The sequence below is a fragment of the Lutjanus erythropterus genome, chromosome 3, assembly GCF_056507025.1.
Source record: "Lutjanus erythropterus isolate fLutEry1 chromosome 3, fLutEry1.hap2, whole genome shotgun sequence".
NCBI lineage: Eukaryota > Metazoa > Chordata > Actinopteri > Lutjaniformes > Lutjanidae > Lutjanus > Lutjanus erythropterus.
The window spans coordinates 15304023-15319833 of record NC_139319.1 but is presented as its reverse complement, the minus strand read 5'-3'; the positions used below and the strand labels follow the sequence as shown (position 1 = coordinate 15319833).

Sequence of the window (15811 nt, the reverse complement as noted above, 5' to 3'; positions counted from 1 at the left end):
TTTCCTGTCCTCCATTTGGAAACCAAACTATATATTTTCATATGTTAAAATTATCAAAAGTTTTCCAATCCTGAAAAGCATAAAAAAAAGTCACGCTAGTTAATCCACACGAAAAAAGATGCTCTCAAGGGTTCCAAAATATAACATACGTGTTTCAACTCACATGTAAAAAAAAAAAAAAACATCCTACAGTCAAGGAAGGCAGCATACGCAAATCTCGCGATACCTTGCTGTGAACGCGGGTACCCGAGAACAATCTTCCTACTAGCGCGAACGTGCTGCCTCCGACCAACCGGTGTGTCTTTCATTATAAACAACAAGATAGTTCTCATTTATCGTGAGAAAGTTCGGAATATCTTTAACGGCTCCTTTGCGGGATCTCATAAGATACTTAATAACGGACGATATTTCTGATTTGAAGGGGTATTTGAGTAAAAATGTCCGAAAGCGCAAACTGCGTGGAACAGCGGGAAGAGCAGACTGAACTTGAAGAAGCCGGAGGAGCGGAGGTAAGATGGTTTAAAATGGGCTTTGTCTCCTCTCAACAACGCGTACACCTTTCACAGACCCGTCACACAAGTCTCAGTCTTTGAAAACCCTCGTCCCTCATCTACGTATACTTGTTCCTCAAATCCCGGTAAATTAAACTTTCACTTTGTTAATGTTTATACGGGCTGTTTGAGCTAACTAGTTAGCTAGCCGCGGCTATCGTTAGCTCACGACAACAGCAGCCCGGTCCCATCCACTCGGGACTGAAGCTAACGTTACAGCACATAGCACAACAAGGCCGGCTGTTTCATAAGCGCTCACACAACTAGCTTAGCACCGCTAGCCACACATCGATTGTCAAGTTAAAAGTCCCAGCGTACTATTAGTTTACCCCCAGGCCAGATTCACCCAGAGAGTTGATTGTGAGTGTTATCTGGCTCTTGGAAAGATCTCGTTCAGATCAGTTAAGGCTCGGCAGCCCGCTTCAGCTCGGCTGTCCCATCCGCGTCTTTGTTTTCAGTGGGACAGTGAGGGCAGCAGGAGAGGGATGCTGCTACAGCGCTGCCTGCCTGCGACTTGGCTCCTGCTCCCGTTTGTGTTGAGTTTTTGGTTAAAATCCCACGTTAAATGGACGAAGCTGTCAGGTGTACAGCTCGACAGTTAAAATAAGATTGGATGAAACTTTGTTGAATGCAGGGAGAGTTAAAGGGATAGTTCACCCAAAAATGAAAATGAGGTCATTATCTACTCATCCTCATGCCATTCTTTGGCATGGTTTGGTTTTTTTTAGTCCTCAAAACACTGTTGGAGTTTCACAGGAAAGCAGCGTTGCAAAATCTCCCAAACAGTGTAAGTGAATGGTGACAAGTTTTCAAATGTAAGGAAAAACCTAAAAAGTTTCCTCCTTGTAATCCCAGACTCCTAAAGCCCTGACATGGTGTTCACTTGGGCACATTATCACACCACACACACACACACACACACACACACACACACACACTGTACTGAAGTACAAATTTGATATGTTTTTATTTGAATCTTTCCATTTTATGTAACTTTTAAAATATCTACTACTACTCCACTATATTCAGAGGCAAATAATTCACTTTTTACTCCACTACTTTTTTGAGTTAGTTTGAGATAGTTAAAGTTATTAGTTGTCTTTCAGATAAAAAAAAGTTCATACCCTTTCTGTCCAGTAGAAGACATAAATCTCCAGAAAACTCTTCTATTTCTTATGCTGTTGAGCCCATCGGACCTGATGTAAATATCCCTTTTAAAAAAATCAGCACCTCCTTGATTTTAAATGAACTTAAAAATCTCTTTTGGACTAACTGAAAAATGCGTTGTCACGAAGCTGAAAACGGGACATGTTTTTCTTGTAAGTGGCTCTTACAGGACAGCAATGCTACAAACATACAATGATCTCATAGAGTATGATTCATTGCTGTAGATTTAACTACCCAACAGGCTATAAAGGAGTTAATAGCTCAGCCTTTAATATCTCCAGCTGTAAAATGCAACGTATACATTAATGCAGCAGTAATATTAATCCAGAAACATCAGATAGAATACAGACCATTTTACTGCACAATAAGCACTTTTACTTTCCACACTTTAAATAAATTTTGCTGATGATACTTGCATACTTTTACTACCACCTACTATACACAAAATAAAGTATTAAAAATTAATAATGGCACTAAATACAGTACACAATGACAGAAAAATTACAACAAAGAACAACAACATACTGAGACAAAAGAAGTGACAAATAAGGAACAAAGATTGCTTTAAAAAAAAAATCACTTGAGGGAATTAAAGTGGGCGTTTTGAGCACCTTGTCTCTGCAAATAGAATTCTCAGCATGAAATGCACCAAAAACAGTGTGAAGTGTTTGCATAATAATACAAAGACAGTAGTGCAGGAGGCTGAGTACTGTGATATACTCCAGTTATTTTGGCCCAGAATAGTGGTAATTGCAGCAGGGACAAAAGACTTGCAATAGAGCTCCTTCACACACTGCTCAGAGAGTTTAAGGTTACATGCAGGCAAGGTTGGCAGATGTCGTTGATAGCCAGGAGTTTTTTATCATGCACCCTCAGCCTCTCTCTGCCCAGAACACAGCTGGCAGTTTGTTTAGTCTGTTCCTGTGTGCTGTTGTTGGACATATAATAGAATATCCACTAAACAAGTTTTCTTTCTTTCTGCTCAGGAGAAGTCTGATTCTTCAGATGCTGGGAAAGAGTCATCTTCAGATGCAGGACCTGATGGACAAGATGCATCCTCCTCCTCCTCATCTAAAACTAAAGATTCAACTCCGGGGTATGAAGAGAAAGTGGTAAGGACACGTTTTCTTGGTAAAACTTGGATTTCATGGCTCACTGCTCTGTTATGGATGTGTAAGTTAACAATACTGTCTTCCTGTGTATGTAGCAAACAGACCGGACCAACAGATTTGAGTACCTGTTGAAGCAAACAGAGTTGTTTGCTCACTTCATCCAACCAGCTGCACAGAAGACCCCCACCTCCCCACTGAAGATGAAGCCTGGACGCCCTCGCATCAAGAAAGATGAGAAACAGAACCTGCTGTCTGCTGGAGAGTGAGTACACACCCACATTAAACAGCTTTATTTAATAGGGGTATTTTATCATTGTAATTTTGACTTATCATTTGTTTTTGTGTTTGACAGCAATCGCCATCGCCGCACAGAGCAAGAGGAGGATGAAGAGCTTCTGAACGAGAGCACCAAGACTACTAATGTCTGCACTCGCTTTGATGATTCTCCCTCCTGTAAGCAATCATCTGTATTTATGTGCGCTTAACAGGCAAATATATACGATGAGTAGAGGTGATGATTGTGAGTTTCGTTTTTGTCTCTCTCTCAGACGTCAAAACAGGAAAAATGAGAGACTATCAAGTCCGTGGTCTGAACTGGCTCATCTCTTTGTATGAAAATGGCATCAACGGCATCCTCGCTGATGAAATGGTCAGTACTTTCTCACAGTCAGAACTGTTGCCTCTATATTTAAGGGGAGTAACACATATGTATATCTTACAATATTGTTGTATTTACATGTTTTGCTCCTTCTTATACACACACACACACAGGGTTTGGGGAAGACTCTGCAGACGATTGCCCTCCTCGGTTACATGAAGCACTACAGAAACATCCCTGGTCCCCACATGGTGCTGGTGCCCAAGTCCACCCTCTACAACTGGATGAATGAGTTCAAGAGATGGGTGCCCTCACTCCGTGCAGTCTGCCTGATCGGAAACAGAGATGAGAGGGTAGGCTGTGTTCTACTGTGTAATGTTTCCTATTTGCTTGATTTAATGTGCTTGTTTTTACAGTGGTAATTTAGTTTGCCCAGACATAAAATATCTTAGTATAGCTGCCCCAGTTTTCATTATGCAAGTCAGTTTTTTATGTGCAGAATGAGCGTTTTTGATGACATCAGTAGACCACTAATTCAGCTGATCATTGCATTAGCATACTTTGAACTTGGACTGAATGTCTTGTGTAAAAGTGATGAAACTGGCCTCAGGTTTGGCTTTAATGATACCGTCCCAACCCAAAATAACTGGTGCAAAATTTAGGTCAGTTTCATTTATTCCAAATTACACCAGCCAGCTTGATTTCCAGCATCATCTAGATCATTTGATATCTTTCCCTGTTGGTTTATACTGAGGACTGGATGAATGTAGCGTATATCTCTACAGCATCTCAGTTTTCTACAAAAACTGCATGCTCCTCATTTTTGCTTCTATATATATTTATTCTATATTTATATATACTTTCACATGATATTTTATTTGTATAATTGTACATTTTATCTTTTGAATGCACATTTTATTCTATGATACTTATTTTTTTTCGTATTATTCCTCCATTTTTTATTACTTGACATACTGTTGTTTTGTAATGTAGCATCCCAGCCAAAGTTTTTGACGTGACTGTACTTGTAGTACCGGTTTGACTTTTAACATCTTGACTCTTGAACGAAACTGTGTTAAAAAAATAAATAAATAAATAAAAATTACTGTCTGTACTGTATGTGTGGAGGCATAAAGAGGAGTGAGTAGGACTGTGTGGACACTATAGTTGTCAACAGCATGCACAAGATTCTTGGAGGTACACAATGTGACTCACGACTACAGCCAACTTGATTTTCACTGATGAATTTTTTAGTTTTCAATCAAAAACTTTTTCTTACTGGGACTAATATGCAAATTTGCTGTGTGATACTTGTCAGACTGAAATTAAGATGTGTATTGCTGGTTGAAACAATAAAACAAAAGTGGTTTTGCTTCACTTTCAGACTGCCCTGATCCGAGATGTGCTGCTACCTGGAGAATGGGACGTGTGCGTCACATCTTACGAGATGCTCCTCATTGAAAAGGCGGTGTTCAAGAAGTTCAACTGGAGATACCTGGTCATTGACGAAGCCCACAGGATCAAGAATGAGAAATCTAAGGTGAGACAGCTCTAGAAATAAAAAAGATATTCTTTACACGTCAGTATTTTACAAAGTTATCTAATGATGCAAAAAAAAAAAAAAAATCCCACAGCTATCAGAAATTGTGCGAGAATTTAAGACCACCAATCGTTTGTTGCTGACTGGAACACCCCTGCAAAACAACCTCCACGAGCTGTGGGCTCTGCTCAACTTCCTGCTGCCTGATGTCTTCAACTCATCAGAGGTAAGAATCACCTAGAAATGCACAATATTGACGAGGTGTTTGAGTAGAAGGTAACCCACTTCTAAAGCTGGAGACCTTAGTTTTACTGATGTGATTCTAGTCTGTTATTTTGGAAAAAAAAGTTCTGTTTTCTAGGACTAATGACATTTTTTTCCCACAAAGGACTTCGATTCCTGGTTTGACACAAACAACTGCTTGGGTGATCAGAAGTTGGTCGAACGTCTTCACACTGTATGTACTGAATAATCCTCACATCAACTTCCAGATAATATATATTACATATATACTGTATATATTAAGCTGTTTAAGTCTTGCTCGGGTTAAAGCACTCTTTTGATCTGGAATTTTTTTTTCTCTAGGTCCTGCGTCCTTTCTTGCTTCGTCGTATAAAAGCTGATGTGGAGAAGACTCTGCTTCCCAAAAAAGAGATCAAGATGTATGTGGGGCTGAGTAAGATGCAGCGAGAATGGTAAGCATTCCCAATCAAATGAGTCCTAAGCTTCTTTGTTCTGTACAGCTTCAAGTAATCTGTATTTTGATGGTAAATGGTTGTAGGCTGGTATGTAATATTGACTGGTGTCATAACCTGTTAGGTACACAAAGATTCTGATGAAGGACATTGACATCCTGAACTCTGCGGGCAAGATGGACAAGATGCGTCTGCTGAACGTCCTCATGCAGCTGAGGAAATGCTGCAACCACCCATACCTGTTCGACGGAGCCGAACCCGGCCCCCCCTACACAACCGATCTCCACCTGGTGGTGAACAGCGGGAAGATGGCGGTGCTGGACAAGCTGCTGCCAAAGATGAAGGAGCAGGGTATGTAGATGGCCATGCTGTCATTTCAAGATAATTTATTGTTAACTACAGTATTTCTCTTACAGAACCCTTATGATTTAGAACATTGAGATAACGTGTAACAAAACCAAACCTGTGTTTATCATTCATAATTGGTGGAAGGTGTACTCAGATTTTTTAAGTAAAAGTACCAATACAACGATCTTAAAATCCTCTATTACACAGACAAGTCCTTTTTTTTCAAAATCCTGCTGAAATAAAAGTACTGAAGTACTTTCAGTGGAATATAATGTAACTAAAAAAGTGACATGATTAATGGGGTCAGACAGAAGAAACTAAAAAAACAATTTTCTGATCTCCTGTATAATGTTTACATTTGTTGTCAGTTGTGAGAAAATAAATGATTTGAGAAGTTAAGAGGGGAAATTATTCCTTGATGAAACTACTAACAACTCATAAGCCGCGTTTCCTTTAATGTATGGATTTTGAAGTATCTCATTGGAAAAGGCAAAATTTGAAAACCTTTTGCAAAAAAGTTTATACGCTCACTTGAGGTGGTTGTTGTCTTTTTTGGAGGAGTTAATGGGTGATAGAAACACTTTTTCTTAACGCGTTCTGATGTAATGAACATTTAATTCACAGACTGATCTGCTGTTTTCACTCTGAGAATTTCTTCATCGCACCTATGGCTCTATAATACATTCATGATAGCTTTACACAGATCTGATGTAACCTTCCTCACATTCATTCATCACACAAGCAGAAATTTCATATTTCCATCCCATTTCCTACTTTGAATTATGTCATCTTGTTGCGTTCTCTTCTTCTGCAATGATATAATGGTTTTCTGATTGGAAAAATGGCGCCACCCACTGCTTATCTTGATGAACTCCAAATAATTGTATAATGGTCATGGATGGAAACAGGCATTTGAATGGAAACACAGCTACAGACATCTTAAAAGTAACAAAGGGCCCCAGCGAGAGACTATGATTATTTGTTTATATTATTTGTAAGAGGTCACAACAAAAATAGTGTAGGAAGCACTGGTCTAATCTCTAACAGTGTGTTGTATTTCTAAGTTCATTATATGTTTTCTATGTAAAATCTTAAACGGAATGTAAGTACAGCTGCCATATAAATATAGTGTACTAAAAACTATAACATGTCATAAAATTATGATAAAAGGACCACTTTTCTTATTCATCCCTTTTGCTGATGCTACCATCATTTCTTTTCAGGTTCTCGTGTGCTCATCTTCAGTCAGATGACCAGGATGCTGGACATCTTGGAGGACTACTGCATGTGGAGGAACTACGGCTACTGTCGCCTGGATGGTCAGACGCCACATGAGGAAAGACAGGTGTGGTGCTCGCATCCCGCCTAAGGAGATGCCATTGATTAAATCAGATTTTTCTCAGGAAACCATTGGACGAGTTAGTTACATAAATGTCATTTTCATGCATGTTTGTTTGTTTTCAGATCTCTATCAACGCTTACAATGAGCCCAACAGCAGTAAGTTCATCTTCATGTTGAGCACCAGAGCTGGAGGCCTGGGTATCAACCTGGCTACAGCGGATGTGGTCATCCTGTACGACTCAGACTGGAACCCTCAAGTCGACCTTCAGGCTATGGTGAGTACCGTTTCTTATTCGGTAGTACGGAGTTACAGGATCTGATCATCTCTGTCTCTAGAAATGTATCATGTTGAGAGGACTTGACCAGTTTTATTTATTTATTTATTTTAATCTCAGGACCGAGCTCACAGAATTGGTCAGCAGAAGCAGGTACGCGTGTTTCGTTTCATCACGGAAAACACAGTGGAGGAGAGGATTGTGGAGAGGGCCGAGATGAAACTGCGCCTGGACTCTATTGTCATCCAGCAAGGTAACACATCTCTCCTGTCTTATCGGGAACCATAATCCAAAGCTTTTGTACAGAATGGATCTCGGCAAATTAAAATTGGTACACAAGAAAAACAAAATAAATGAAGATTTGGCTTAACTCCTAAGTTGTCTTGTTTTTGTCTAACAGGAAGACTTGTGGATCCAAGCGCTAACAAGCTGGGCAAGGATGAGATGTTGTCCATCATCCGTCATGGTGCCACGCATGTGTTTGCCTCCAAAGAGAGTGAGATCACAGATGACGACATCGATGCCATCCTGGAAAGAGGTGAAAGGAAGGTGAGTCTGGATGCATTAGTGAAAATCTATGGGCAATGTTTTTTTTGTATCTAGTAAAATAATAAAATTAGCACTCTTGTCCTCTTCTAGACAATGGAAATGAAGGAGAAGCTGTCTCAACTGGGAGAGAGCTCTCTAAGAAACTTCACCATGGACACAGAGAACAGCAGTGTGTACACATTCGAAGGGGAAGATTATAGAGAGAAGAAAAAGGTAAATGGACTACATCAATCTATATGAAATGTAAAAAAAAGGTTGTTGCAATTTCCCAGAGCCTAAATGATGTGTTCAAATTACATCTTTCGTCAAACTAACAGTCCAAAACTCAAAGACTTTTCATTTAGTCTCATAAATGACACAGAAAGCAAATCCACACATTTAAGAAGCTGTAACCAGCAAATATTTGACATTTTTGTTTGAAAAATAATTAATTGTTGAAGCTCTAATTCAGTCTTTTATCGCCTTAATCTGACAATATCAATCTTTGAATTTGTACCTTGTTTCCTCTCTTGTGTCTTCATTCAGGTCATTACCAACTGGATCGAGCCACCCAAGAGAGAAAGGAAAGCCAACTATGCTGTGGATGCCTACTTCAGAGAAGCTCTGCGAGTCAGTGAGCCCAAAGCACCCAAGGTATGGACAGATCACTTTGTAATCACCCTGAGGATACACAGCATTGATGCAACAGAATGTGTAATTGCAATGTTCTTATTATAGATGTCATTTATCCAGTTACATATTTGGCTGAACATTTGTTTGTTTGACTCCATTTCCCAGGCTCCCCGTCCTCCCAAGCAGCCAAATGTCCAGGACTTCCAGTTCTTCCCCCCACGTCTTTTTGAGCTTCTTGAGAAAGAAATTCTGTTCTACAGAAAGACCATAGGCTACAAGGTATAAAGATTTTTCTTTTTTCAGATGAGAAAGAGATTATTTATCCATATTAGTTTGGAGAATGAATGTCTTTTAGAAATGTCTCTAAGTTGGTGTGGGTGTATTTCCTCAGGTTCCCCGTAATCCAGACATGCCAAATTCAGCCCAAGTCCAAAAAGAAGAGCAGGCGAAGATTGACGAGGCTGAGGCTCTGTCAGAGGAGGAACTGGAGGAGAAGGAGAACCTGCTGCAGCAGGTACTGATTACTCTTACTAATACTAAATACAGTCAGGGCAAAGTTGAAAGGTTGGAAAACGCTCAGTTTAAACTGTTTTGTATTCAGGTTAGGAAGTTGAGTTAGTTGACCCCTTACTCTGAAAATCAGCAAGCATAGAATAATCGTGATCTAAACATACAGCCAAAGTTAATATGAACAAATGGTGAAATGGTTAAACTGGTTAGACTTTACCTTTTGCACTTGCATTTGTAGTAACAGTTTAGATGTTCTGACAAAGGCTTTGAGAGGCGTGTCTTGAAATTTTTGCTATCAGGTACCTTGAAAGTGCTTGAATTTCACTCTTGCAATGCTCTACAAACCCTATACAGTCAATCAGATCAATCCATTTATGGCTAATATGCTATTTTATTTTTTTTGTCTCTGGATCTCAATTGTGCATATTTTCACTATCTGTGCCTTCGTTTCAGGGATTTACTATTTGGAACAAACGTGACTTCAACCAGTTCATCAAAGCCAATGAGAAGTGGGGAAGAGATGACATTGAGAATATTGCTAGAGAGGTTGAGGGGAAAACTCCAGAGGAAGTCATGGAATATTCTGGTAATTACTTTTTTTTAATCCTCTGTTCCACAGGCAAACTCAAACTTGTGACTTCTTTACATCTTTAGTGATTTCATGTGTGTTTGTTCCTCCAGCTGTATTCTGGGAGCGCTGTAATGAGCTGCAGGACATTGAGAAGATCATGGCCCAGATAGAGAGAGGAGAGGCTCGGATCCAGAGAAGGATCAGCATTAAGAAAGCACTGGACTCAAAGGTAGCTGACTGTCAACCAACTGGCCATCCATTTCTTGTTTTAACTACCCTAATTAGCTTTATCTCATTAAGCCATGTGTTAAACACTTAAACTCTAAATCTTTTTGTGAACCCTTAATTATCTCTCCATCATCACATTATCTTCTCTTCCTGATTAATTAACAGTCTCTCAATATGTTTCTCATCTCCTCGCACAGATCGGCCGCTACAAGGCTCCCTTCCATCAGCTCCGCATCTCCTACGGCACCAACAAAGGCAAGAACTACACGGAGGAGGAGGACCGCTTCCTTATATGCATGCTTCACAAGCTGGGCTTCGACAAGGAGAGCGTGTATGACGAGCTGCGTCAGTGCATCCGCAACTCACCTCAGTTCCGCTTCGACTGGTTCCTCAAATCCAGGACTGCCATGGTACATTTGGCTTCTTTGTGATATTCCTCATGTTTTGTTTTGGTGACAGAGTTGCAGTTTTTTATTCTTCATTACTTTTTATTTTTGTTTCTTCGCTTCAGTTAAGTTCGAGTCAAATAATTGTGTTGACAAATTTGACCATATTGACTAGAGACTAAAACTAAAGACATTCATGTATGTTTTTTGTTTAGTTTAGTTTTCTAAGTACACTATATCCTTCAGTTAGTTTTTTTTCTCTTTCTCTTTTTTCTTAAGCCTAGTTTTTACTTTTATTTTGGTTAAGTGTTAATAACCTTGATTTGGTCTTTTTTTTTTAAATTAAAGTTAAAAAATTAAACTAAAAATTAAAATTACATTTGGTTGTGTGTGTGTGTGTGTGTGTGTGTGTGTGTGTGTGTAGGAGCTCCAGAGGCGATGTAACACCCTCATCACACTGATAGAGAGAGAGAACATGGAGCTGGAGGAGAGGGAGAAGGCTGAGAAAAAGAAACGGGGCCCAAAAACCGGCTCGGTAAGTTACAGGTTCATCTTGTATAACAGGAAGAAAGCCACGTGTTTATTGGTGCTAACTGAGAGGTTGTCTGAGCAATATTTGTCTAGTGTGGAAGCTCATTCCTGCCAGTGTGATGGAAAATTAATGATTAGGTTGATAATGAGGAACTTTCTAGAAGTAATGAGTTAGTATCTCAAAATAATGAGTTAGTAGTGAATATAAAGGCAGAAATGGTCTTCCAGTGTTCCATACTAGTGCTGATACAATAACAGAGTTTCATAATGATTTTCTTTATACTTTACATTGAGAAACACAAAGCTGTTTTATTTTTAAAGTTAAATTTGCCAAAATAAAATGCCTAATCACAATACAGATCTGACCAGGTGTTCATTAAATGTAATTTTTCAGTACTGTTGATACCCTGTCATGGAAACATTTTCAAAAACTATAAATCCAGCACTGAGATTGTCTGGTAGGCACTGGCTCTCATGACGCTGCTCGTGAAGTCGTTCCTAATAATTTTCTCCTCTTCTAGGCCCAGAAACGGAAGTCAGAGGGAACTGCAGATGGTCGAGGACGCAGGAAAAAGCTCAAGTTGTGAACACCTTCACAGTCTACTGTGCACAGAGCGGCAGCCAGCTCCAGCATCGTTAGTCCTAGTGTCTGTGTTTGTTTTGCAGGCTGTGATAATGTACTGTGTAAAACCCTCTGATGGACTGATCTCGTGGTATTAGGTTTTAGGAAGTGCTCCTTTAAAAACAAGCCTGCCTTGTTGTCACTTACCTAAACACTGCAGCTGTGCTGGTTTAGTTTTTTGTTTGCTAGTCCTTTTTTACTAGTACTAAATTGAAATAAATGTATTTATGCCTGTTGGTTGTACCACATTCCATTGCTTGATACGATATGTACCCTTTTTATTTTTAAGAAAACATTTGTTTCTTTTATCTTCCTATGTGAAGTAGAAAATGTCTTTTTGAGCGTCACAAATAAAGTTCCCCTTTTTTAACAATGTGTGTAGATGTGTGGTAAATAAGGCACCGATTCAAAAAAAGGACATTTATATTTGGCAGTTGAAGTGTACATACATCCAAACTCTTGATACTGACACAAAATTAATAAGCCATAAAAGTGTACTAACAATTGGCACATTAAATATACTGTCACCTGTAGAGGAATAAGTCTTAACTTTTATGCTGCACTTGTTTGTTTTTTCAGGACTCGATCAACAAACCAGAAAGACGTAGAGTTCATACTTTTTCAAGTTTCACCAGGGTGTAATAATACCTTTTTTCATAGTCCTACATTGTTATGTACACAGATATTTTTGCATCTAATTTCAGCCACATTGACCTGAAAAAAAAAAGTAAAAAAAACAAAAAGAAAATCTGCATTCTCAAAACTAAAATGACAGTTACAATCCCTTTCAATGACACCATATTGGTATTGTCAGCAGTGGGCAGCAGGTGTACTGCAGGCTTTTTAAAGCAGGACAGTCAAATATCAATACTAAAAATCATTTATCACATTATCATTCATTAAGGTCAGCTTCAACTAACATTCAGTCCATTCTGCTCTACTCTCCACAAAACAAAATAATGAACACAGTGAATTACAGTACAGTTTTTAAAAAAAACTTGGTAAACTAGTTATTTTTAAAGGAGGAACATAGAAAATTACTTTTCTTTTAATAAAATTTAAACGAGATTGCCTTTTACTTGTGTGAAATAATTGCATTTACTAAACTGGGATTTTCATGCATTTGCAAACATTGGATAAAGTGGGATATTTTACATCTTAGGGGCTTCTACGTACATCCATGATTTAAAATAGGCTGCAAAAAACCTCAAGTACATTATGGCAAGAACTAACCATCATCAGAGGTCAATACGCCTCTGAAAACTCTGGTGCATTCTCTGCATGTCGGCCCCAAACACTGACATCTCATGCTGTCCACAGGTTGTACTGGGCTCTATTCAGTGCTACAAGAGTTGGGCTTTGAAGGCACAATGGTGGAGGAGACTATCATAGTCATATTAATAGGGGGCAAGTGTTTGAGGTGGAGGCTGTCCAGATCTAGACCTCAGAGCTGTCTGAGCTGCTCCACATGCTTGCTGCACCTTGGCTGTAGCCATTATAGGCAGAGGAAGAGGAGGTGGTGTAAGGAGGAAACTGAGTCTTCTTTTCCCTCTTCTTGCGTCGCAGCAGCAGAATCACGATGGTGGCGATGATACAGATGAGAAGGATTAGACCCGCAAGGCCCACCAACATGGGCAGGGTGGAGGTGTCAGCCGGCTCTCTGCCAGAACTCTCCAGCAGAGGGCGCTCCAGGAGGGTGTCACGGTTCGGGGACCAAGGCTGGCGCTGGCTGACCACCATGCGGTCTGTTCGGTCCAGAGCGATGTGCTGGATGTTGGTGCCCCGGTTGTTTTCAACGCCTATGTCCTGAGTCAGGGCGACGTCAGAGCGAGCAGGGGCGGCACGGCGGTGGCGGTGGGTGGCCATGTTGGAGGTCTCCGGCTGCTCCACAGAGGACATGCTGTGATGCAGGTACTCCACACTGCGCTTGCCAATGTTGCGGTTGGCGTTTTCTCTGGAGCGGACTGTGTAAATAGTATGAATGAACCATTCTCGACCAGCAGCCACCTGCACAAGAAACACATGTTTGAGTTTGTTCCTTATTTCCTCCGCCAGAGAGGTTATGTTTTCGGTTCACTCTGTTTGTCTGTCAGCAGCATTACGGAAAATCTACCGGCCAGATTTTTATGAAACTTGGTGAAAGCATGGACTAAAGATCAACCTATTACATTTTTGAGTGGATCCACCAGGCCATGGTATAAGCCTATTTTGAGGTTTGTTTCAGGTTAGGATAACTTGCATATAACAGAACACTGGACAATTGGCCTTAGAAGAGGTTGGCGCTTGCCAGTTGCCCCTCTACAACACATGAACATACTATATTTTGAGAATCATTCATACCTGGAAAAGTGGAGATGAGGAGAGTGTGAAGCCATCCGATCCTGGTTGTCTGACTAAAGGCAGACCTCCAGGTGTGTCTTGAGCCAGTGTGGCCTTAAAAGGAACATCGCCAAATGCCTGAGCTTGAGTCTCTGGCTGGGCCTTATCCTACAGAAAAAACACACATACACACACACACAAATCAGATCTGACCTCTCCTTTTTTTTGACTTCCACAACACATTAAAATAGTGTTTTTGCATCTTACCAGGATCTTGAATCTGTAAAGCAGAGAGGGAGCATCTGCCAGGCAGCCGTACTCCTTGTTAGTGGGGTTGTACTTGGGAACATAGCCATCTGCACCGGTGCAGAGGAAGACTTTCTCAATGCTGCAGGAGAAAGAGTCTCCCAGGTTCTGGACTGGGTCTACCATCACACGACCGAAGATCATGGAGCCTGAAGCAAAGAGATTAAACAGATTAAATGTTAAGTGGGACTCTGTGTCACAGGATTCTCAGAGGAGTAATGATCCACAGCTGTAATGTTCACTAAAATCCACTAGGTGGCAGTGTTGTAGTACCATCTGAAAAAGCAGCATCGGTTCCTTCCCCAAAGCCCATTGAGCCGTCAGACAACCACAACTCTTTCTTGGATAGCAGGAACATCTGAGTGTTGAGGCTGAACTCTGCTGCAACAGGGTCACTCACCTGGAGCACAGAACAAGAACAGGTTCCAGGTGTTAATAAAAGTGGCAGATATGACAAAAAGGCACCCATCTTAAGTAGTTTCATAAATGTATTTGTTAACACAGAACCCATTAGGGTAAGACAATAAGAATTCTGATAAGTTTCAAGATATTTATAAATGTAAATATTTTAACAAATGTAACCGACACAGAAACAATTCAATCTTAATCTTATTTTAAAAGCTTTGTTAAGATGGTCTTTTTGCAGTGTCATCTTGCTTTGGACCTGACTATTTTGAATCAAGAACTAAACACTGTTCATTATGGCCCTCCTCAGGACAGCAAGTGTCCAATCATAGATTAGTGACCATAACTAGGCACAGCAGGACTGTCGAGCTTGCATTTCTCTACATTTTGAAGCGGTGAGCACGGAGCTCTAAGAAGAGCAATATTTGGTGTCTCATGAGTTTGGACGGTGGTGTCTTTTTTTGTAGTCTTTCAGAATTGTGAAACACAAGCAGACCTGTGTAGACCTGCTTTGACTTAAGCTGCAAACATTAGCATGTCTAGCTAACTAGCTTACCCCCTTCAGCAACATTACCTCCAACCAAACATGTGTTAGATACCACTTAGTCTTGCATAGCTAGACCTAGCTTCACAACGTAAGCGCTGGAGAAAGGTCCAGCCCCACACATGATTATTCTGCTAAATTGACTTGGGCGGTGTTAAGCCCAGGATGCAGCGACGATGCCCCTGCAAAAAAGTGTTTTGTCAGAATATCCAGGTTTACCTGCTGGAAGCGAATGTCCATGTCAAATGTAAGTGGCTCCCTTGGGTGGCAGACAGGAGGGATACTGAACTCCCCATTGGGTGATGCAATGCAGGGAACCATCTTAACTGTGTAAGTCCCAGAGTAGTCTCGCACCTAGAGGTCACACAGAAAAAGAAAAACTTTGATAACACTGTCTATGAAGTTTAGGATTGTTTCACCATATCTGACAAGTTCTGATCATGTATTGACTCACAGCAAAGTCAGAGACAAAGCTCCACTGCTGCATGGGCTGATTGTAAGTTGGCTCAGTCCTAACAAGGGCGAGAGTGAATGTGAGCCCAGGGTGGTCGGCACACATCACCATGGATGACACGCTGGTTCCTGAAAACAAACATGTAT

General features: G+C 40.4%; 2 protein-coding genes across 2 annotated transcripts in view; one reads left to right on the top strand and one right to left on the bottom strand.

Annotated features, from left to right (window-relative positions):
* The first annotated feature begins 247 nt into the window (after positions 1 to 247).
* smarca5 (SNF2 related chromatin remodeling ATPase 5) lies at positions 248 to 12010 on the top strand. The gene is made up of 24 exons (XM_084715150.1): positions 248 to 509; positions 2705 to 2830; positions 2926 to 3092; positions 3183 to 3283; positions 3379 to 3479; positions 3602 to 3781; positions 4813 to 4968; positions 5063 to 5194; positions 5357 to 5425; positions 5554 to 5663; positions 5788 to 6014; positions 7235 to 7356; positions 7476 to 7628; positions 7749 to 7881; positions 8029 to 8177; positions 8268 to 8390; positions 8703 to 8810; positions 8955 to 9068; positions 9181 to 9303; positions 9753 to 9885; positions 9981 to 10099; positions 10296 to 10508; positions 10909 to 11019; positions 11537 to 12010. Exons 1-24 carry the CDS (start codon positions 438 to 440, stop codon positions 11600 to 11602), a joined length of 3108 nt encoding a protein of 1035 aa, XP_084571276.1. The 5' UTR covers positions 248 to 437; the 3' UTR covers positions 11603 to 12010.
* A 32-nt stretch (positions 12011 to 12042) lies between these two features.
* frem3 (Fras1 related extracellular matrix 3) overlaps positions 12043 to 15811 on the bottom strand; it is a 39297-nt gene continuing 35528 nt past the window's right edge. Inside the window, exons 19-24 of the mRNA XM_084715148.1 lie at positions 15666 to 15793; positions 15431 to 15565; positions 14536 to 14662; positions 14224 to 14411; positions 13978 to 14124; positions 12043 to 13644 (exon numbers count right to left, since the gene is read on the bottom strand). Coding sequence (XP_084571274.1) covers positions 13075 to 13644; positions 13978 to 14124; positions 14224 to 14411; positions 14536 to 14662; positions 15431 to 15565; positions 15666 to 15793 — 1295 coding nt within the window. The 3' untranslated portion in view covers positions 12043 to 13074. The remainder of the gene's footprint in view (positions 13645 to 13977; positions 14125 to 14223; positions 14412 to 14535; positions 14663 to 15430; positions 15566 to 15665; positions 15794 to 15811) is intronic.

What these genes read in the sequence shown, in the direction of transcription:
- smarca5 (XM_084715150.1), top strand. Translation starts at nt 438, where the DNA reads ATGTCCGAAAGCGCAAACTGCGTGGAACAGCGGGAAGAGCAGACTGAA. An exon ending in CGGGGTATGAAGAGAAAGTG is followed by an intron (nt 2,831 to 2,925) that starts GTAAGGACACGT and finishes CTGTGTATGTAG; the next exon opens with CAAACAGACCGGACCAACAG. An exon ending in AAGTCGACCTTCAGGCTATG is followed by an intron (nt 7,629 to 7,748) that starts GTGAGTACCGTT and finishes TTTTAATCTCAG; the next exon opens with GACCGAGCTCACAGAATTGG.